The sequence below is a fragment of the Festucalex cinctus genome, chromosome 15 (assembly GCF_051991245.1).
Source record: "Festucalex cinctus isolate MCC-2025b chromosome 15, RoL_Fcin_1.0, whole genome shotgun sequence".
Classification (NCBI taxonomy): domain Eukaryota; kingdom Metazoa; phylum Chordata; class Actinopteri; order Syngnathiformes; family Syngnathidae; genus Festucalex; species Festucalex cinctus.
In genome coordinates, this window is record NC_135425.1 from 9,296,899 (window position 1) to 9,319,594 (window position 22,696).

At 39.5% G+C, this 22,696-nt stretch overlaps 2 protein-coding genes across 2 annotated transcripts; one reads left to right on the plus strand and one right to left on the minus strand.

The window, feature by feature from the left end:
* Positions 1–1,393: 1,393 nt before the first annotated feature.
* On the plus strand, positions 1,394–10,840 carry LOC144002076 (excitatory amino acid transporter 1-like). The gene is made up of 10 exons (XM_077496931.1): positions 1,394–1,680; positions 1,755–1,897; positions 1,989–2,126; positions 4,165–4,369; positions 5,082–5,124; positions 6,385–6,665; positions 6,745–6,978; positions 7,082–7,276; positions 8,917–9,051; positions 9,581–10,840. Exons 2-10 carry the CDS (start codon positions 1,759–1,761, stop codon positions 9,789–9,791), a joined length of 1,581 nt encoding a protein of 526 aa, XP_077353057.1. The 5' UTR covers positions 1,394–1,680; positions 1,755–1,758; the 3' UTR covers positions 9,792–10,840.
* A 1,628-nt stretch (positions 10,841–12,468) lies between these two features.
* Positions 12,469–21,084, minus strand: LOC144002678 (serine/threonine-protein phosphatase with EF-hands 2-like). Its single transcript, XM_077498100.1, has 16 exons — positions 20,975–21,084; positions 20,762–20,889; positions 20,294–20,348; positions 20,014–20,189; positions 19,792–19,906; positions 17,797–17,843; positions 17,567–17,733; positions 17,453–17,489; positions 16,470–16,619; positions 16,131–16,391; positions 15,878–16,063; positions 15,674–15,816; positions 14,151–14,257; positions 13,881–14,044; positions 13,111–13,198; positions 12,469–13,041 (listed from the first exon to the last, which is right to left on the minus strand). The coding sequence occupies exons 1-16, from the start codon at positions 21,060–21,062 to the stop codon at positions 12,857–12,859; spliced, it is 2,097 nt and encodes a 698-aa protein (XP_077354226.1). The 5' UTR covers positions 21,063–21,084; the 3' UTR covers positions 12,469–12,856.
* Positions 21,085–22,696: the final 1,612 nt, after the last annotated feature.

Consider the following 22,696-nt stretch of genomic DNA (forward strand, 5'->3'; position numbering starts at 1 on the left):
GATGACATCATTGCCCCATTTTATAGGAAATAAACACAGTTTCAGAGTCCATGGGAGAAATGGCTGTATTTTGGCAAACCTACATTTTTCTGCTGTCAATTATAAAAGAACGGGACGGGACAAAAAGTAGGGCGTCTATTCTGTTATTTGGTAGATTCGGTTTATATATAATTATTGAATGTAATATCACGTGAGTATTGGAAATGTAAAAATGTTCTATAATGACTGGCAGTGAATGAGTTAAGAGGAAGCGTTGCATATTGTATATTCAACATGATTAAAAATAACAACATCAACACCATGTCCTATCCCCTGCAAACCAATTGAATTGAGTGTTTGTGGAGGATTGTAGGCTATAGATTGGATTTTTATGGACTGTACATGTATTGTTTTTTTTCTATAATTTTCAAATTATATTTTTAGATCCATTTTCACTTTTATTTATTTAGTCATTTATTTATTTTGAATTTTGGAAATTTTGGTCCTCCATAGACTGTCTGGGTGGCTGGTCTCAGACGATCGTGGAGGTGAACATGCTGGATGTGGAAGTCCTGGGCTGGTGTGGTTACACATGGTTTGTGGTTGTGATGTCAGGTCTACTTGCAATTAGATGTAGGTCCAATCAGAGTGCTTTTGTTTGTTATTTTTGGCCTTTTTCTCTCTCTTGAGAAAATAAACTGCTCTTTTTTTTTTTTTTTACCCTTAGGCGTTATTGTGACCTGTTTTGGGCTTTTTGATGGTTGTGACCAAGTCATTTCAAAATAAGATAATGCCCATTATCATTGCCCATTGATTTTCTTGTTGATGCTGGCCTTGCTAGGAGAGGGAAGACTGGCCTCTGGGAGCACTTATGCTGTTGTGTCCAAGGTTCCCCTAGACTGAGACATCAAACTCACCAGTCATGAACCTCATCGCACGTCAACGGCATGCTCAAAACACAACTAAAAACACCCAAGAATGGCTTACGGCTAAACATCGGCGTATTCTGAAGTGGTCTTCGATGAGCCCTGATCTAAATCCAATTGAGTTGAAACATGCCACTCACGTTGTTGAGAGGTTATTATCATACTGTATATATCTAATAGTGTGAACTCATGTTTGGATATTGGAAAAAAAAAGCAACAGCCTGATTTTAGGGGTATTCTACTACTCTAATTATTCTTTACTTCATTAGGGACTATTTTTTGCGCATCGTGAGGTAATGACGACAGAAGGTGTGTTATTTATTTATTTATTTATTTATTTTTGCGAATTGTGGAGGTGCATGTCCTCGGTGAAAATGACTCAAACTATAACATTTCCACAGTGAGACGATGTGTTATTTCAATTGTAAAAATGGCTCCATCAAAGCAAGAAACATAAACACAAAGGATGGATGAAAAGATTGGCGTGGAGGATGAGATGACACAAGTGTACGTTTTGCCTGAAAATGTGTCACCGGAATAAGCGGCCAATAGAAGGATCATTTATAATTTGTCTTCTTCGGTGTCCCGCCCTGTCTCTTTAGCGCTCTCCCCTCCCAATTGTAATATGAGTAGGAGAGCACCATCTCTCCTCATATTCTGTGTTCAGCAGTTCATCACTCTGTTCTCCTGAATCCTATAAGAACCCAACGGCTTCTCTCATCACACGTCGAAGGTGACCCTCAACTGAGAAGAACCAAACAGCAAATTTTCACAGGTATGCGACAACCATCATATGTCATATGTCTTGGCTTAAATGGTGTGAATTGCATTATTTGTGGTTCACTGTAGCAGGATGCAGCGTTTCAGAGAAGGCATCCACATACGCACCATGAAGGCCAAGAGGAAAGTGGAGGAGATCTCCAAAGAGGACATCCAGACTTTCCTCAAAAAGAACGCCTTTGTTCTGTTCACGGTTGGCGCAGTTATTGTAGGTATGTATGCCTCATCACACCAAATAGAAGTACAAAAGTAATCAGTCATATGATACAGACTCACTGTCCCACACGTTCACTATTTTTATAGGAATTATTCTGGGATTTGCATTGCGTCCCTATAAGATGTCGTATCGAGAGGTGAAGTATTTCTCTTTCCCTGGAGAACTACTGATGAGAATGCTGCAGATGCTTGTTCTACCTTTACTGGTCTCCAGTCTCATAACAGGTAAAATTCACAGGCTTCTTCATCAATCTGTCAGTGGATAACAGACCATAATTTGGTGTGTTTTGAATAGATCTGTGGAATTTGAAGATTTGTGAAAGAGGCTATGACCGAATGTGTTCATTTCAGCGTGTGAAATATATAGCCTGTGGGCCAGAACCGCTCCGTCAGGGGGTCCAATCTGGCCCGTGAGGACAGAACACAAACAGCAGTTGTTCACTGAAATTAACAGTAGTTGCTAATTTTGTCCACTAGAGGGTGCACTGACAACCACTTAAATGACATTCTGAAATTTGGCTGTTACTCAGAATTTGTTACTATTATTTGTTACTCATTTTTGTTAAGAAATGTCAGATTACTCTGTGGTAAGATAATAATAAATGGGAATAGTTCCAGCATGCACTTGTAATTATTTGCGCAAAAAAACAAAACAAAACAAAACAAAACAAAACAAAACAAAACATTAAATATTTTGACCTGTTATTATTTATAGCATATTAGGCGACGGACATACCGGTTCGGCCCACTGGAGATCTAATTTTGATGAAAGTAGCCCCTGAATTAAAATGAGTTTGACACCCCTGTACAATTTAATATATTTTGGATAGATTCAAATACTTAATGTAATAATAAAACAATCCTAACACCGTTTAAAAAATTGCAATCAGTCTTCAAAGAAATTATGTGGATACCTCTACTTATGCCCATATTATTGCCTTTGAAAATATCAGACTGATTGTCCTGATATTTTGGATTTTATGGATATTAAATGATGTAGAAAAAGCTTTAAAATTAATATTTTAAACTCCACAATGCACCTTTAAGGAGGAATTCATTAATGTCCATAAAATCCCCAAGTTTTTGGCAATCATTCTACTATTTGCACCAGCAAAGTTGACATAAGTAGAACTGGAAATATCCACTCCACATAAATTCTGTTGAAGATTGATCACCGTTTTCTGTCATCAAGTGACAATTTTTTTTCTATGGGGGAAGCACTTAACGGCCGTAATATCCAAAATATTGGTGCGATCATTTTAATATTTTAAGGTGTTGAACAAGGCATGAGTAGAGATGTGCGAATGGGTTTTGATGACGATAGCACTCCCAGTACTGTGGACTTGGGTTCGAGTCCAGGCTCCGGCCTTCCTGGGTGGAGTTTGCATGTTCTCCCCGTGCCCGCGTGGGTCTTCTCCGGGTACTCCGGTCTCCTCCCACATTCCAAAGACATGCATGGCAGGTTGATTGGGCGCGCCGAATTGTCCCTAGGTGTGCTTGTGAGTGTGGTTGGTTGTTCGTCTCTGTGTGCCCTGCGATTGGCTGGCAACCAGTCCAGGATGTCCCCCGCCTACTGCCCAAAGCCAGCTGAGACTGGCTCCAGCAGCCCCCGTGACCCTTGTGAGGAATAAGCGGTCATGAAAATGGATGGATGGATGGATGGATGGATGGATGGATGGATGGATGGATGGATGGATGGATGGATGGATGGATGGATGGATGGATGGATGTTTTTATTCCTTGAGTCAGAAACTAATGGTGGTCCCACAGACACATAGTTAAATGCAATAGTTTGCAAACTGCAAATCGAAGACAAATTGAACATATGAAATGAGACCAGTTTACAAAATCACATATCATACAATAATACTTTGTGGCAACATCTTAGATTGAAATAACATTTACTGTCCTGTAACATCATTGCCATAATAAGATCATAAGATGAGTGCACAGTAGTATTTATGGGAAAAAATAAATAAATCTTGCCAGTATTTTCTTTGTGTACCAAGGGACTCATACCCTAATTGGGTCATTTTATCAATGAGGTCAAGTGATGTGAAAAGGTTATCATGCACAAATGTGTGCGTCCATTCTGGAAGAACTTTTGACTGTTCATCCAAACACTGGGGCCCTGCCCCAAGACTATTTCTGGCAAAAGTGTGCACGGTATATATATATTTTTCTAGGGTTTGTCTGGGTTGTGTGGAGTTTTTATGTCCAGATTCTTAAATGCTGTATTGTTTTCCACCCTTGTGTGCATTAGGAATGGCAGCGTTGGACAGCAAAGCCTCGGGGAAAATGGGCATGAGAGCTGTGATTTACTACATGACCACTACGTTTATTGCAGTTTTCATTGGTATCCTCATTGTCTTGATCATCCACCCAGGAAAAGGATCTAAAGATGAGTTTGGAAAGCAACAGACGATCGAGCAAGTCAGTCCTGCAGATGCCTTTTTGGATCTGATCAGGTAGCTCGCAATTAGAGCTGTCAAAATTAATCGACAAGTAGTAATCATTTGGAACCAGTTTTTAATTTCAAATTGTCCAAATCTGATTTCAGCATATCAACAGTACAGTAATTTCTGTAGTCCTTCATGAAAGAAGACTGAATATCTTCTGTGTTTAATCAAAATAAGACATTTTCAAACATCTGTTTTTACTTTGGAATCGAGTTCTTGTTGTTCCGATACCGATACTGGTGCCGATACTGCATTAAAACAGTGGTATCAGTATCGGTGAGCACTCACAAGTAACATGCCGATACCATTAATTCCAACGCTAATATAGGATTTTGGATGCAGCATTTTGTGTCTTGCTCGTGCACTACATTCACTGATATGTGACATGTTCACTGTATGCCGATCTAAGATATCCTATTGGCCCTTGAATGCTCTGAACCAATGGCAGGACAGCTTTTTCATGTTGAGGAAAAAAAAAACTTAAGTATCGGTATGGTATCGGTTTCGGCCGATACTGCAAAGCTGGGTATCGGTATCGGGGGCCAAAAAACGGTGTCGGAACAACACTAAATCGAATGATTGAACATAGTATAACATAATTTTTTAAAAATCACTGTACAAATACGACAGCACTCCTCACAATTAAGACGAGTAGAGGGTGCGTATAATATGATTGCGTACTTATTTCAAGCATCTCTAACTGATGGCCTTCTCATTTCAGAAACATGTTCCCTCCAAACTTGGTCCAAGCCTGCACACAACAGGTGAGCCACCAACTTTTAATGATGCACTCATCCATCCATTTTCTTCCACTTGTCCGTGTTGGATTGCAGAGGCAGCAGCTTAAGCAGGAAAGCCCAGACTTTCCTCTACCCAGACACTTCATCCCAAGACATTGCCAGGCCAGCCAGGAGACATAGTTTCTCCAGCGTGGCCTGAGTCGTCCCCGGGTCCTCCTCCCTGTGGGACGTGTATGAAACACCTCACCAGGGAGGCGTCCTGTAGACATCTATGATCTAACCCACATACCCGGGCCACCATGAGGGTTGGAAGGTAGATTGACCGGTAATTCGAGAGCTTTGTCTTTCGGCTAAGCTCCTTCTTCACAACGACAGACCGATACAGAGTCCGTAAATCAGTACGGTGGCAAATACTTTATCTCGCCAGTGTATTTCAATTCAAGTTGAGTCGTGTTAGAAAATGGTTGGGTTAGTGCAGTGCTTTTCAACTATTTTCTGTCATGCCCCCCTAGTAAGAAGAAAACATCCCCCCCACCCCACCCCCAACCCCCATGCGACTATAAATAGTATCATTTGTCTATAAAATTGTTATAAGCACACCTCTGCATAACACTGTATCTGTATTAACGTATAAGAGGATTAAAAAAAAGAAAGAAATATGGACCAACTTACAACAAAGAATAGCTTTAGTAACTGTAACAAAAAAGATTTTAAGTGCATCTGAAATTCAAAAATAAAATTAAATCCTTAATTAAACTATAAACTTTTTTTGGCTGACCATGTCAAACCATATGATATGGAAAAATAAAATTACATAAAATCAATAAATAATAATGCATTCAAACTGATCAGCAACATTAACTCAGGAGCACAAAACCTGCAAAGCAAAAATATAAAATAATTTGTGCTGATTTATTTATTTTTTTATTTTATTTTTTTGCACAGTGCAAACAAAACCCCTACACCACCGAGCGAATGCTCCCTGTGCACATTCTGCCAATAATGAGAGCGCCACTGCCCCCTGATGTAGTGGAGGTGCAATTGCACGTTATTCTAGGACAGTAAAAAAACAAAAAAAACAACAACAAAAAAAACATAAAAATATTTTTTTTTTAAAAAGTATGTTCTCCGAGGTCAAAAAGCGCCCCCCTTGATGGAGCCTCGCGCCCCCCTGAGGGGGGCCCGCCCCACTATTTGAGAAGCACTGGGTTAGTGGATGGATTTCATCATAATGTGGTCAGCTTTTCCCATCTAACCAAACTCTTTCATCATTTATTTGTCCAGTTTAAAACCAAATATGGAAAACGAGTCATTCACGTGACCATGACGGTGAACGACACCCTCTTTAATACAACCAACGGCACCCAGGAAGTCATGGAGATCACCCGAGAAGAAGTGATACCAGTGCCTGGTCAGGTGAATGGAGTTAACGCGCTGGGGTTGGTGGTGTTCTCGATGTGTTTCGGGCTTATAATTGGCAACATGAAGGAGCACGGCCAACTCCTGAGGGATTTCTTTGACAGCCTCAATGAAGCGATCATGCAGCTGGTTGCTATCATCATGTGGTAGGATTTCACTTTTCACTTCCTGTTAAATTCGCCTTTCAGCCACACTTCTCTTCACTTTATCTCCATCTGCTGTCAGGTATGCTCCTATTGGTATCCTGTTCCTCATCGCAGGAAAAATAGTGGAGATGGATGATCTTACACAAATGGGTGGCCAGTTGGGCATGTATACCATCACAGTTATCATTGGCCTAATGATCCATGCCATTCTCATTCTTCCCACCCTGTATTTTGTCATCACTCGGCAGAACCCTTTCATTTTCATTGCTGGGCTTCTGCAAGCTCTGGTTACTGCGTTAGGCACCTCTTCCAGGTGAGGCCTGAATCTCGCAAACTCATTGTAACAATCTTTAATATTCCAACTTGAAGTCTGATTTGGAGCAATCATGTGTCATTTCTATGCTGTCGTCTCCCAGCTCAGCCACCCTCCCTGTCACATTCAAATGCCTGGAGGAGAACAACAAAATAGACAAGCGAATTACCCGTTTTGTGTTGCCTGTGGGTGCCACCATCAACATGGATGGCACGGCTCTCTACGAAGCACTGGCGGCCATTTTTATTGCCCAAGTCAACAACATGGAGATGAACTTTGGTCAGATCATTACCATTAGGTAAGAATGAACAAAGGAGGACTACAGTAAAGTAGAAAACATACCGTATTTTTCCGACTATAAGTTCCACTTTTTTTTTTCATAATATAGCTGTTCCTGCGACTTATATATTTGTACATATTATAATTGGAGCTCTGACTCGCAGCCAAAATCCCCGTTCTCTAATTGTGTTGACAGCAGTGAGCAAGTTCTGCTTGAATTCAGAACTTCTGCTTCTAACTACAGAAAGGTTATTGTGGGAATAACATTCCCACATATGTTATCGAGATTTTTATTCTCCACACTTTTTTGCCGTGTAACAACTCCCACATAATACATCCAATTTACACTGTTCAAATTTCAACTAGCTTAAAAAATTCACGCCTTCCGGGGTATATATCATGATTCCACATTACTTACAGTCTTTGCACAATTTAACTTGTAATATCACCTTTTCTCCATTCATTTTTCATGGGACAGACATTGAACTTTTTCTAAGTATCACTTTCCACGCCCACTTCCATACATATAACTTATCGTCATTACTGGGTGTCTTATACTGCTCGGTGGCACAGTGCATTGTCCAGTTACCAGGAGGTCATAATTTCATAATTGATCTCTCAATTTACTTCATAAGCATTCCACATGCATTCAAATGTTAGCATTCAGCTATTGGCATTCAGATTTCAGCATTCCCACACAATTTCTCCAGAAATTGCACTTAGTCTAGTTCTAAATGGTTTGCCTGCCGAATGGAAGAAGAAGAAGAAGAAGAAGAAGAAGAAGAAGAAGAAGAAGAAGAAGAAGAAGAAGAAGTAATGGTTGTAAAAGTAGTGGTAGTGGTAGTAGAAGTAATGAAGTAGTGGTAGTAGAGGAAGTGGTCGTGGTAGTGGCAGCAGAAGTAGTGGTAGTGGTCGTAGAATTAGTGGTAGTAGAAGTAGTGGTATTGGTAGTAGCAGTAGAAGTAATGGTAGTAGTAGTAGAAGAAGTAGTGGTAGTAGAAGTCATGGCAAGTGATGTGTGACTTATACAATAAGCTAGCTAATTTAGCATGTAGTGTCCGCCGCCACTGTGATTTGCTAAGGCACAATAACTGACCAGGATTCTACATTTGGCCACAATGCAACACAGGATTTTATTTAAGGTAAGCCATTTTTAACTAAAAACAAAAACTCTTCCATAGTTAGAAGCGGAAGTTTCGAATCCAACTGTAACTCATTTGCTGCTGACTAAACGATTAGGAAATTTTGGGTCTTTGTCCGGGCTCTACTGTTCTTACGCCCAATTCACACTGACTGCGGAAAAGGACGTGGTGCGTTTTCCGTATGGCTCCTGCGCGGCTTCCACAAGGACTGCAATTCACACCGTGTGCGTTGATGGTCCAGAAATCCGAACCCGCCAGACCATAAGATCACGTGGGGTTCACGCCGGAGAATTTAGTTCACGCGATAACAACCGGGTATAGAGAGTCATATATTGTAAACAATAGCCACACTTGCGTGTTGTCACATCGATATGCTTTTTGGACATTATTATGTTATTATTATATTATATATTATGTTTTTTTTTTTTTTCTTTTTGACCTTCGACTTATAATCCGGACCGATTTATAGTCCAAAAAATACGGTATCTACAAATTGATTGTCTGTCCTTTAATCAAGTATTACAGCAACTGCAGCTAGTATTGGAGCTGCCGGAATCCCACAAGCAGGCCTGGTCACTATGGTGATTGTATTGACCTCTGTCGGACTTCCTACTGATGACATCACTCTGATCATTGCAGTTGATTGGTTCCTGTGAGTATGCTGTGTCTTCAAAAATATAATCATGTGACACAGTGAAGAGCAGAGACGGCGTTTGCATGTGGACATGAATCATCTTTGTCATTTTATAGGTCAAAAATATGATATCCCCATCTCTACTACCACCTAGTGACACACTTTTCCATTCTCCCTGAAGTCTTGCTCTACATCTTTCCTTTTGTGTTGAATATTTTCTGGAGTAGGTTTTAACATAGAAACATAATTAGGTTTCCCAAATTAATAATTCCAATTAGAGGACCCTTCTCGGTTAACTGGGGCAATGTGGAAAAATACCTGTCTCCTCAACTAGGATAGTCCAAATATGAACATCTGTCCTTTTTATAGTGCATAGTACAACAGAATAATATAGAACATTATTTACCAGAGGGTTTATGTTTGCAGATCAGACTTAAAACCGGGTAATATGTAAACAATGATTAACCACCACTAAAATGAAAGATTCATATTGTTTGATTTTCAAATGTGAAATAGTGTTGTCAACATCCTCTTTCGTTTGTGACAGCGACCGTCTGCGTACCACCACCAATGTTTTGGGGGATTCAATCGGAGCCGGCATCATAGAGTTCCTCTCGCGGAACGAGCTTCGCAGCAGGGATGTGGAGATGGGAAATTCCGTGCTGGAGGAGAAAGAGAGGAAGAAACCTTACAAGCTCATCTCACAGGATAGTGATTTGGAAAATGACAAACATGGTCACAATGAATCAAGTATGTAGTTCTTCCAAACGATCTGCTCCAGCTTTGAATCATGTGCAACCTACTGATGCTGTTTTGTTTTGAGAGGTGTTGCTCTTCCCTTTGGTGTCACACTACCATTGGTTTTATCTTGTTCAACAAGTGATGATTTTAATACATTCCTCTTCCATCCAAAATAACAGACACCGTTATTTACTTGTGGTTTTGTATATTTATTATTTGAATGAATGCACATTATTATCTTCATGCAAGGATTGCGTGTATAGCTTTGTGTGCAATTAGATAATTGAAGTACGGTACAGTATTTTTAAAATAAAGCCAAAAACACTCAAAAAAGAAGGCTTCAGGCTGTAACTGTGTCAAACCATTAGTATTATACCGTAATTATCTTTTTTTTCACCGTTTGTTACTACTGTATTGCTTAAAAATAGGGATGTAACGATATACAAACATTACAATACGATATTCTCACGATATGAAGGTCACAATACGATAATTATCACGATATTGTGGGGTGGTTGGCGATATTTAAATAAGATCACAATATTGTAACAAAAAAAAGAAGAGCTCATACTAAAAAAAGCACAATATTCTGCTTTTGTACATAACAGCAATGCAAATAAACCACCTACAATCTCTAATAACAATATTGAGGCTCTTGCTTGCTAATTCAAGCACACATTGATCGCTTCACCAGCAAATCAGGTTCCCCTTCATCAGACAATTAGCATAGATTTTAAACATAGAAGGCCAAAACATCCCCAATGAAAATGAAATTGCACTAATAAACTACCACTAGAGGGTGCTAGAACTGCACAAATGGAAATCAACCTGACTTTTTTAACAGATGTGTTCCTTTTAAATATTGTGAACATGATGATGACGATATTGTGGAAATTTTTAATATCACAATATCATGACATTGCACTTATCGTTACATCCCTACTTAAAAATATTGAATGTAACATCCATAAAAGCTGTATATTAGGCTACTATGTCCACTAATATTAAAAATACATGTGGACATTGCCATTTTTAATCAATATGACTCATTTAAGATGTGAGACAAATAACCACTATATGGGTTGCAAAAACTGTTGGATGGAAACTATTAAAATTTATCAGTGAAATAAAATGAATTTTGCATTGTATTCATTATCAGCTTGTGTTTATGAACTCTCTGCCTGTACTCAGTTCTATGTGCGAGTACTAGGGGTGTTAAAAAAAAATCGATTCGGCGATATATCGCGATACTACATCGCGCGATTCTCGAATCAATTCAATAAAAAAAAAAATCTTTTTTTCTTTTTTTTTTTTTTTTTAAGAGCTCAGAATTGTTCATTCGGTAGTCTTACCGATTCAACGTCTTATCATCATTGCCTTTTTTTTTTTTTTTTTTTTGTGTGTGTGTGAATCGATTTTTAAACTTCCATTTTTAATGGAAAAATATTCAACAAAACGTCTGACTTTGGGTTAGGATTCACACCTTGAGCATGGAAGAATGTTATATGAACGGAACATTAAGCCTTAATATTTTATTTTAATGCTGTTCAAACATGAAACAGATTACAACCTCTATAAGACTGAAATTTCAGATAAATAAATAATACATTTTCATAAATTTGAATGAAAAAAAATCGCAACAATCGACTTATAAATTCGTATCGGGATTAATCGGCATCGAATCGAATCGTGACCTGTGAATCGTGATACGAATCGAATCGTCAGGTACTAGGCAATTCACACCCCTAATATGGTGTAGATCAGGAGTGGCCAAGTTCGGTCCTCGAGAGCCCCTTTCCAGCCTGTTTTCCATGTTTCTCTCCACTAACACACCTGATTCATGATCAGGATCGTTAGAGCTTTTGCAAAGCTTGCTGATGAGCTAAGCATTAGATTCAGCTGCGCTGATGGAGGGAGACATGGAAAACAGACTGGTGCTGGATTTTACTTTATCTTTCTTTTCTTTGACCTTTCCTCTGGTCTCCTGACCTTCTGAACTTCACAACTCCGGCGAGACTCTGAAGTATCCGGTTAAGGTAAGACTACCGAATGAACAATTCTGAGCTCTCTCTTGGGAAAAAAAGAAGAAAAAAAAAAAAGAAAAGAAAAACAGGCTGGATAGGGGCTCTTGAGGGCCGAACTTGGCCACCCCTGGTGTAAATAAAGTTTGAATTATGAATAGGAACAATGCTGAATTTGTAATGAGAACAATATGAAGTCTTAACCCAAATGGTGAAAAATATGCAATATTTAGTGGGAAACTGGGATTTTTACTGTGAGAATTGGGGGAGTACTGAAAATGGATCCTAATGTGAATTGAATGAGTTTAACAGTTTGAATTTAGAATGGGAGTGATTTTTTTTTTTTGGACTGTCTAATTAAAAATAAATGGAGATAATTTTGGGGGATTTAAAAATGTTTTGTGGGAAATGCTGTGAAAGTTACGAATAAGAAAAATGATAAATAATAAAAATAATAACCCCTGAAGTGTGAATTTTTAAAACATATTGAAGTTGTAATGGTTGAATTGGTCTAGTAATGTAGTTGAAGGACAAAAAAAAAATCCAAAATAATAACAACAGGTAGAGTAACGTGTGCATGCTTTCTGTATTTGCACAATGATAAGTTTCTAAAAATCAATTCTGACCAATCAGCAGATTGTCTAGTTTGAAAAATCCAAAAATGTCACTAAACTTTATCAGGAGGAGGTTTTATTTAAAATGACATGCAAAGCAATTTATTGTTAAAAACATCAATGATTAATGTTGGCACTTGCAAGCTGTATGTAGTTCATGATGTACCACACAAATCCAAAATTGCTCGATTGTTTTCTGAGGTTTCACAATCAAAAGTAGGGAATGCAATGTAGCACAATGTAGTGGAGTAAGGGAAAAGTTGCTAAAAAAAAACAAAAAACAAAAAAAAACAAGTAGCACATGAAGTGCATCCTGTTTTATCATATAAAACAAAGGGGTCTACGAGGTTTACCTAAGTGGTAATATCCTCAGGTCCAGCAAGGGTTTCCAAAGTTTTCAGGCAAGCTTAGCTTAAGTTTGTACAGTGAGGCCGCCGCCACGCACGTCTATTTGTGTGCCGAGACGCCCACCAAGCGGAATGCCTCCATGAATTCATTGATATCGATGACACCGTCCTTGTTGAAATCGATGCTCTGAGCCAAGTCTGCCACGGATTTGTCGCTGATCTCCATCTTGAGGTGAGAGCTCAGCAGCTTCCAGGTTTGGCGAAATTCCTCCAGTGAGATCAGACCTGGGAGGAAAATGAGATGAGATTAAATGAAGGAATTGAATAGAGCAGAGGGGTGCAGACTCTACCAACCGGAATGATCTGTGTCTATGATCCGGAAGATGGTTTCGATACTGGAGTGGTTCTTGTACATGATCTCCAGGATGCTGGTGTCTGAGATCTTTCAGAAAGGATAAGGAAATACTTCAATTGCACATTTACAGTATAACCATTAAAATCTGCCTACAGCAAGATCTGAAATGGTGAGTAAAGAAGAAGTTTACCCAAAAATATTCTTTACAATAATATGTTCTATGGGCTCCCACTAGTTGAGTCAATATTGTTCTTGGAATATAAATTAAGCAGAAAAATCCACTTGTTTTCATCCAGCTCACGGTGCAGCCATTTTGCCACTCAGGGTTCAGGCAACAATCAGTCATGGCTTGCGAATGTCACATGACCAAACTGACAAAACAGATGAGCCATGATTGGTTGTTACCTGAGCCCTGAGCAACTGTGATGTCATTTTAAGTCGACGGCAAGTGGCAAAATGGCCGCCCCCTGAGATTGATCAAAACAGGGAGAATTTGCTGCTTTACTCCTATTCCATAAATGCAACATTAATCAGAATACTGTGTTTAGACAAGGCTACATAGAAAATATTAAATCAATGAAAATTGTTGGGTTGACTTCCCCTTAGCGGATGGCGCCTGTTACCAAAGGAACCTAGCCAGAAACGGCACTCAATGTTCAAATGCCCTCAAGCAGTGCCCCTAACTCATCCAATTTCTACTTTCACTCCCACATCTTTTACAATTTACTACTAAGTGACAAACAAAAGGGTTTCAATCTTCAAGAGGCACCTCCTGGTGAGGCTCTGTGAGGGAGAGCTCCCTAATCCAGTTCTGGTATTCCACCATGCCGTGATGGGTGCTGCTCAGAAGCTGAGGGCGAAGGACCCTCCAGGGTAGACCCAGCTTTAGAACGCTCTCTGTGGCACTGGCCCAGTCTCTCGCGGATATCAACCCTGGTGACACAGAGCAGCTGTCATGGAACGATTCTTCCACCAGGTGGTGTTAAACTACAGTTGTACTGTATATAGGACGGTGAAATTGCACTTTCCAGTTTCGTACCTGTTCTGTTTGGATCAAACTCCTGAAAGGCACTACTGAGATCTGACTTGTGGATGAACAGTTGTTGCCGGAGAGCTTGCAAGGCCGACCTCTCTGTCCAAGAGACACTGACAAGAACAATCACTTTATTAAAAGGTACACCCTAAAAACAGTTGGGTCCAAAATAACCCAATTTGGGTCAAAATGAGACCGACCCGCTACTTGGGTAAATTTGACCTAACATTCTGGGTCATTTTGTACAAAACAACCCAGGAAGTTGGGTCAAATTGACCCAAAATATTAGTCTTCTTCTTATTATTATTATTATTATTATTATTCTCATTATTATAATTATAATAATTATTATTATTATTGTTATTATTATTATTATTATTATTAGGGTTAAAAAATGGAACCGACCTGCTACTTGCGTCAATTTCACCCTTTCTGGGTCAAGTCAAGTCAAGTCAAATTAATTTTATGTCATTTTATTTTTATTTTATTTTGGGTCAAATTGACCCAAAATATTATCATTATCATTATTATTATTATTATTATTATTATTATTTTATTATTATTAGGGTTAAAAAATTGAACCAACCTGCTACTTGGGTCAATTTCACCCTTTCTGGGTCAAGTCAAGTCAAGTCAAGTCAGATCAAGTCAACTTTATTTTATAACGTCATTTTGTACAAAATAACCCAGAAAGTTGGGTCAAATTGACCTAAAATATTATTATTATTATTATTATTATTATTATTATTATTATTATTATTATTATTATTATTATTAGGGTTAAAAAATTGAACCAACCTGCTACTTGGGTCAATTTCACCCTTTCTGGGTCAAGTCAAGTCAAGTTAAGTCAACTTTATTTATAAGGTCGTTTTGTACAAAATAACCCAGAAAATTGGGTCAAATGGACCCTAGTAGCGGGTCGGTCTCATTTTTGACCCAACTATTTTTAGAGAGTAGAGTACTCTATTTTGATGAAATTGACCCAACTTTCTGGGTCATTTTGTATACAACAACCCCCAACAAATTGGGTCATTTTGTACGAAGCAAAGTCATATTGCCCCAAGTACTTGGTTGGTTCCATTTAAAATAAATAAATAAATGAAAAGCAAAAAAAAACAAAGCAACAACAACAACAGCAAATCAATTGTTTGGGTAAATGAAGCTGTACAAGTCCCAGCAAGTACAAAATGACCCCATTTTTGGGGAGTTGTTTTGGAGAAAATAACCCAGAAACACTGGCGTTCCGAAGCAACTTGGCACCCTAGGCAGGATTTTTGGTAAAAAAAAAATCTCCTCTCCCTGTCGCCCCTTTTGCTCACGAGCGCCCCTAGCATCTGCCTAATCCGCCTAATGGCAGGAGCGCCACTGCCCAGAAAGTTGGGTCAAATTGGTTATTTTTGTCTCAACTGTTTTTATAGTGTAGACAGGGCTGTAATTGTAACAAAGGGGGTTCAACATCAATCTAAATATAGGCCTAACTTGCCCCAAGGCATCAAATTTCCCTGAAGAAGTGTGGTCCACCATACCTTTGTCGCAGAGTTAGATGTCTGCACGCCCGGCTGGCTTGATACTGGACCAAGTGAGGGTTCAGATTGGGGCCCATCCTTATGTAGGCTCCTCTGTTGCTGCCCACGTCGTAGTAGTTGGAAGCTGAAAAAATGGTCAGCACCTGCATGGAGGATATCTGTGCTCAAATTCAGTTGTCGACTTTCTCCTCGTGGTGCCCTCACCCGACGATTGTGGCAGAATTCGTAGCCGTCCTGTTTGCACTCGTGAGAGCGGATGAGGAGCTGCAGGTTGTGACGTCTGAGGACATCCTCTGTGACGTCGGGGCCCCAGTAGCAGCCGCCTCCTCGCACTTCGTTTGGGATGCAGCCATTCTGTGGCATCGGGTCACTCCACAACACATCCACTATCTGGTTGAATTTCTTCCGTTAGGCAACCCACCAAATGAGTGCATAATACTCTTGATATAATTCTTACTTGTTTCCACTCAAGGTCGTCTGTTCTGCTGTCTCCAGGGTCTGGAGAAGAGTCGTAGTCGGACGTCTTCATATCACCATACGACTGGTAGTTTTGGAGCGAGCGGCGCGGGATATCGAGCCTGCGAGGCGGAGCCTGGCTCCGGTTCGTCAGGGAGCAAACCCGACGTCGACTTTGCGTCAGACCGTCACAGTCTGCCATGTTCAAGCTTCTACTGGCAGCGTGAATGCTTTGTTTGGGAGGTCTCAGGGTGGAAACATACTGCCCCAAAACAAAAGTTAGTATCAAATAGTACCGGATAGTCTTTGGAATGTTCCAGATAGTTTGATATTGTCTTACTTTGTGCCTGTCCAGTCTGGCTATTATATTAAGATCTGTGGATTCAGAGATGCCTCCGTGCACAATGAGCACTTTGTGATCCACCACGGTTGCCAGTGGCAACCAGCTGAAAATCTTCTGGAGGAGCTTGAGGATCTTTTTGCCATGCACCTGCAACCCAATCCATAATTGGGATACTGACTTCCTGTAGGCATCATACTACATCCATCCATCTTCTTGACCGCTTATTCCTCACAAGGGTCACGGGGGTGCTGGAGCCTATCCCAGCGAGAAGCGGGGAGTAGGTGGGGTACACCGTGGACTGGTTCCCAGCCAATCGCAGGGCACACAGAGACGAACCACCATCCACACCCACAAGCACACCTCGGGACAATTTGGAGCACCCAATTAACTTGCCATGCAAGTCTTTGGAATGTGGGAGGAGGCCGGAGTACCCGGAGAAGACCCACGCAGGCACGGGGAGAACATGCAAACTCCACCCAGGAAGGCCGGAGCCTGGACTCGAACCCGAGTCCTCAGTACTGGGAGGCGGATGTGCTAACCATTCAGTCGCCGTGCCAGTCATGCCGAGTCATACTACAGCGGTCCATTAAATGTTGATCCTGTTGATCGCAGTGATCCTGCTTTGTCAAGTGACGAGAGACAGATTATGATTATTCTGCTTGTGATGTAAAACATACCAGGATGATTTTTACTTTTTCAAGGCCCGACAGAGCATACAACAAGGATGAATTTGTTTCATTTTGGAACAAGAAATGTTTTTTTTTTTTTTTTTTTTTTTACCTTGCTAACTAGCCTACTCCCTCCTTGTACAGTCTGTACGTAATCAAATTTTTCTACCCGAAAAGGCCCGCTTCCACAGAGACCACCCACACATTTCTCAAATACAATTCCTCACTTATTTCTAATCTTGACTTTTCTTTTTTTGGATTAAGTATTTCCACTCATTGAATTGAAAGCAAGATCAACATCTCAGGACATACCCTGTATTTTCCCAGCACTTCTTTGGTGAATCCATACCTGGAAGAAAACACAAACGAGTATTAGCAACATCTGTACTCTCTTAGAGTGAAACATGAATTTGCCTTCACTTGTACCTCAGGTTAACTATGTGGTCCTCATGATTGCCCCTGTTCAGATGGACATTGTTAGGGTAGACCAGCAGGAACCCAAACAGGATTAGCAGAATTTCTAAAGAGTTCTTGCCTCGATCCACAAAGTCCCCATTGAACACGTAAGGTTTCTCAGGGGAAGGCAATCCATTCTAGACACATTCGAGACATTTGTGACAGAAAGTCGAGTTGACCGGGTGCCCCTTAGCAAGTACCTTGTAGAATATCAGCAATAGATCTTCAAGTTGTCCATGTAAATCACCTGTGAATGCAAACAATGTCTTTAGTGTTCTTGCAGTAATTTGGGTCCCTCTTAGAATCAGGGTTATTATAGTTTTGGAATTTTCATTGTAGTTAATTTTTATTTCATTTTGAGTTTTGTTTTTCAAATTTGGTTATTTTGAATTGGTTTCCAGGGTGGTTCTGTTAGTTTTTAAAAAAAAATAGTTTTAATTATTATTAAAACTAACAAACAAACAAACAAAAAAACGCTAAGTTTTAGTTTAGTTTTAGCTAGTTTCAGTATTACTTTTCGTGTTTGTTTGTTTTTTAAACACTTGTATGCAATATTTAAAATAAACACCATGGTAAAATGAAAAACTAATTTCTGACCTAATGTTGCATTTCGCCTGAACAGGTGAGCCAAGCCATTGGAGCCAAAAGTCAAACACGCAAAATTGTTGCCTGGGAGCGACATCATCTGAAGGTGCTTTTCTATTGGCTGTTGCTAAATGAGGTCAAATAAATATATTAAATAAATATATTCAAAATCACATTTGAAATCATCCCCAAAGACTCATGCACCAAAATAATTACCAAAGACTAAAACAAAGGATATTTCTTAGTTTTAGGTTTGTAAACATAAAATGTAGTTTGAGTTACTTTTCATTTTTTAAAAATCATTTTTAGCGTTTTTATTTTATTTCATTAACGAAAATTGTTTTTGAATTTTAGTTTTCTTTTTTTTTGTGTGTGTTAGTCTTTGACCGCCAAAAATGTTAAATGATGTATGCTAAAATCCTAATGAGTGCCACCATAAACGTTAATTGACGTTTACTAAGTTTTTTTTTTTTTTTTTTAAATCAATGGGTAGTGCAACGTCTAAGTGAAGCGTTGCCTTGTTAATGGGTTGTGGAATCAAAAACACCCACTAACTATGGCCAGGAGATGGAAGCATTGTATATCTTTTCAATGGGCTCAAGGTGTATGAAATTACAATGAAACATGACGAATCTGATGAAAAAGAACATTTTCAACGATGACGTTTTCTCCATTTTGTTGTTCTATTTTCGCTCATGTCACTCAAATGACCCATTTTCAAATGGTGATTACTAATGAACGGAATAAGATAGAAACACTTTTTTTATGTTTATGTAGTTGTAGTGCACAATATTTTGTTTGCTTGAAAGATGAGTGAAAATGCTCGAAATCAGCTGGCACTGGGGGTTGTTTTTTGGATATATTTTTTGGCAGTCAAAGAGTGAATAACTAAAATAACCTTGCTTAGAATTGCTGTCTATTCTTCTTCTGACATCTTGAGGGCCTCAACCTCCTGGAAACTTTTTTTTTTTTTTTTTTTTTTTTTTAAATGTGCAGTTGGTTCATTTGCATCTTGGTGAAAATTGATATTTTAGTGGTCCTGGACTTGACCCTCCAAAACTCACTCAGCAGCACCCACTGTGGGGGGAAAAAGCCCCCACACCAGTTTGACCAATTACAACAAAATCCTCAAGGACTTAGAGGCCTAAAGGTTAACAGTGAACCGGCAATTTTGATTTGAAGCAAACTTTTGGAGGGAATCCCAAGTTCTGTTATGTGATGTGACAAACACAGGCCAACCAGTGAAGATGAGTGATGCTGAATTATGATTTATTTTGTATTTTGTTTTGCTGCTAGTCCAAGCCTGTTAGCTCACAAGCTAGCTGGTGGCTATAGCCCCTCGTCACTGCGTGGAACATGAATGGTCCAGCGGCCAGCCACTCAAGGTTAGCCAATATTTTGACGCAGCTCAATCATATAGAGATGTGTTTTCCATTTTCCAGGTGGTAGTAGTGGTCTTTGTTTGACAGTTGAGTCAACTGAGGCGCTAAGCTACTGCTGCTAACAAGCTAAAAGGACAAGCAAAAACTTGCCACTTCATGAAGCTTTAACTTTTGTTCAGCCTTTTGGGGAGGTTGCTCATTGTCAATGTGAAGCTTGGGGCTACTTACCGCATATGGTTAGCTCCTTCATATGGCAAGCGGTAACATGGTTGATATTTGGGAGAATTCGCAGTAACCTCCAAGTCTCTCCAAGAAGCTGAAGAACATAGCGAGCATGGAGCTGCTACTGGTAGGGAAAAATCGGTCAAATCGTCACATATGTGGCCTTTTTCTCTTCATAATCGTGTGCCTTTTAGCCAAGTTTGTGTTGTTATTGCTTCATGTGCCTACTTGTCTCTGCTTGAAGGCTTCCACCAGCTTGGACACCCCACAGTAGGTCATGGGAAAGGTTAGCCGCGGGCCTGTGTAGCCGTCGGACACCTTAATACTCTTGTAGCAAAAGTACAGCTCCCATTCCATATCGTGGCAGATGTTGCTCTCACGAAAGATGTGCGATATTAGTTTTCCTGAATCAAAGATTCAGAAAACGGGAGGCACATCAGTCTTGTAAGAGAAAGTTACATTTTCAAGAGATAAGCTGACTGTAATCGTCTGTGGTCTTTCATCTTACCCTCGCTGCTGGCTGGGGTCAAGTGGTCCATCAGGAAGCCAAAGAAATTGCACAGCTGCAAAGATGAAAGACAATGTGAAGGATGTGGTTTAATTATCACAATTGACCTCACAAATAGCTTCGAAGCCAGTTGCACTCGGTGATGTCTTGAATCAGTGAAACTACAATGAATCCAGTTTATCGAGGTGGATATCTAACAGACACACACACACACACACGCACACAATTGGTGAAGATGCATGATAATGGGAGACCATTTATATAAACCTATTTTTAAGATCTTGAATACAAGAGTTCTATTGAAAAGTCTGCCTTTACAAATATTACATCAGTTTTGTTTGACACTAGCATAGCATCGTTGACACCAGCTAGCAAAATTGACACCTCTCTGAACTGTGCGATGTTTGGCCCATCTTTTTATTTATTTATTTATTTATTTATTTATTTATTTATTTTTTCTGTCCTCACCTTGTTTTGGTCTTGCTCTCCGGCGTATTCAATGGACTGGAAGATGTTCCAAGTGCATCTGCGTCTCATCTCCAGCCGGGCAACATACTGACGGTACCAGCGTTGGATCAACAGAGCTGCTCTGATAGCTGAAATTTAAAAAAAATAAATAAATAAATAAATGAAACTAATATTCTGAGGGAAACTTATTCATTATTTGATCGAAACACTCACCAGTAGCAGCTTCACAGAGCGCGTAAAATTGAACAAAATTTAATATTAAACACAGTTTAACAAAGAATGTAATGGAATGAATTAACATTTACCTGGAACGGAAAAACTTACTGTAAAAAAACAGAAAGAACACAAATGAATGTCATTAATCATTCAAAATGTTTTATAAAAAAATGGTTGAAAGGGAAGTCAAACTCAGAGTTTTCACGACAATATTATACTGATTCTGCTTAACGTGCCCCCAGTAGTCTAAAAGCAGCACTCCGATTAATATTGTGCTTTTGGAATTTGAGTTAAGCAGAAAAATCTATTCATTTTTATCCATCTGAAGGGGCGGCCATTTTGCCACTTGCTGTCAACACATCACAGTTGCTCGGGGCTCAGGTAACAACCAATCACGGCTCAATTGTTTTCTGATGCTGAGCAAAATGAGCAATATTATTAGAATTCTTTTTTTTATGTTCTAATTTGGCAAATTTTTGCACATTTACTTCTCCTAGACCAGGGGTAGTCCTTTTCCTCGTCCTCAAGAGCCGCAGTATTTTTAGAAGTAAGTTTTAGAAGTCTCCCATCATCTCCAACACAGGTGATTCAAATGATCAGCTCATCAGCAAGCTGAGAAGCCTGCTGATAACAACCAATCACGGCTCACCTGTTTCCTGAAGCTAAGCCGTGATTGGTCGTCATCTGAGTCGTGAGCAACTGTGATGTCATTTTAAGTGGTCAACAAGTAGCAAAATGGCCGCCCCCTCAAATGGATAAAAGATCATGGATTTGGCTGTTTAATTCATGTTTCACAATCACAATATTAATCAAAATACTGTGTTAAACTAGTGGGGTTGCACATAACATTTTATTGTAAATTAGAAAAAATTTTTTACATCCTGTTTAAGAACTCATTCACTGCCTTTGACAAGTATACTTGTCAATTGTATTTTTTAGAGCGGTGCTAAATGGGGGCGAATCTGAGCATGCTCCACTGTAAATATCAAACTTGGAAACAACTTTACTGATGCCCAACCACCGGTAGATGACATCATAGCCCCATTTTATAGGAAATAAACACAGTTTCAGAGTCCATGGGTGAAATGGCTGTATTTTGGCAAACCTACATTTTTCTACTGTCAATTATAAAAGAACGGGATGAGGCAAAATGTAGGGAGTCTATTCTGTTATTTGGTAGATTCGGTTTATATATAATTATTGAACGTAATATCACATGGGTATTAAAAATTCTGAAATTTTCTAAAATGGCTGGCAGTGAATGAGTAAATACAAGTGTCACCTCTGTCACATTGCTTCTGGCGCGATTTTCCCATGCCGCATCCCATGATCCTTTGCGCTTTCCCCTATACCCAAGATAGACATACTGAAAGTCAAGCACTCTGTTTAATATGTGACAAGTTAAGAAAACTGAGCTCAGAAAGTTCTACGATTGTACAACCTGATATAATTGTTGGTTATTTAACATTTTACTTTGTAAAATGACAACGTTGCATTATGTGTCATGTTGAAATCGTAATGAATTGAAAAGACTCCAATAGACTTTACCTTGCCAAGACAGGCCAGTGTGAATCCTCCCCACTTTCTCACAATCGCCACATTTTCTCCATCAAATCTTCCATTTTCTCGGCCCAGCTGCAACTGGATTCCTCCCCCTTCCCGTGCGGTCGCACAGCTATTGCCAGCGCTAATAGCTTTGGCCAAGTGTTTCGCTATCGC

Excerpts from the sequence above, each read along its gene's own strand:
- LOC144002076 (XM_077496931.1), top strand. The coding sequence starts at position 1,759 with ATGCAGCGTTTCAGAGAAGGCATCCACATACGCACCATGAAGGCCAAG. Across the intron at positions 5,125-6,384 it reads TCCAAGCCTGCACACAACAG|TTTAAAACCAAATATGGAAA; the intron begins GTGAGCCACCAA and ends TTATTTGTCCAG. Across the intron at positions 6,979-7,081 it reads GCGTTAGGCACCTCTTCCAG|CTCAGCCACCCTCCCTGTCA; the intron begins GTGAGGCCTGAA and ends GTCGTCTCCCAG.
- LOC144002678 (XM_077498100.1), bottom strand. The coding sequence starts at position 21,062 with ATGTTAATTCATTCCATTACATTCTTTGTTAAACTGTGTTTAATATTA. Across the intron at positions 13,199-13,880 it reads TCACAGAGCCTCACCAGGAG|ATCTCAGACACCAGCATCCT; the intron begins GTGCCTCTTGAA and ends CCTTTCTGAAAG. Across the intron at positions 13,042-13,110 it reads CATAGACACAGATCATTCCG|GTCTGATCTCACTGGAGGAA; the intron begins GTTGGTAGAGTC and ends TTTTCCTCCCAG.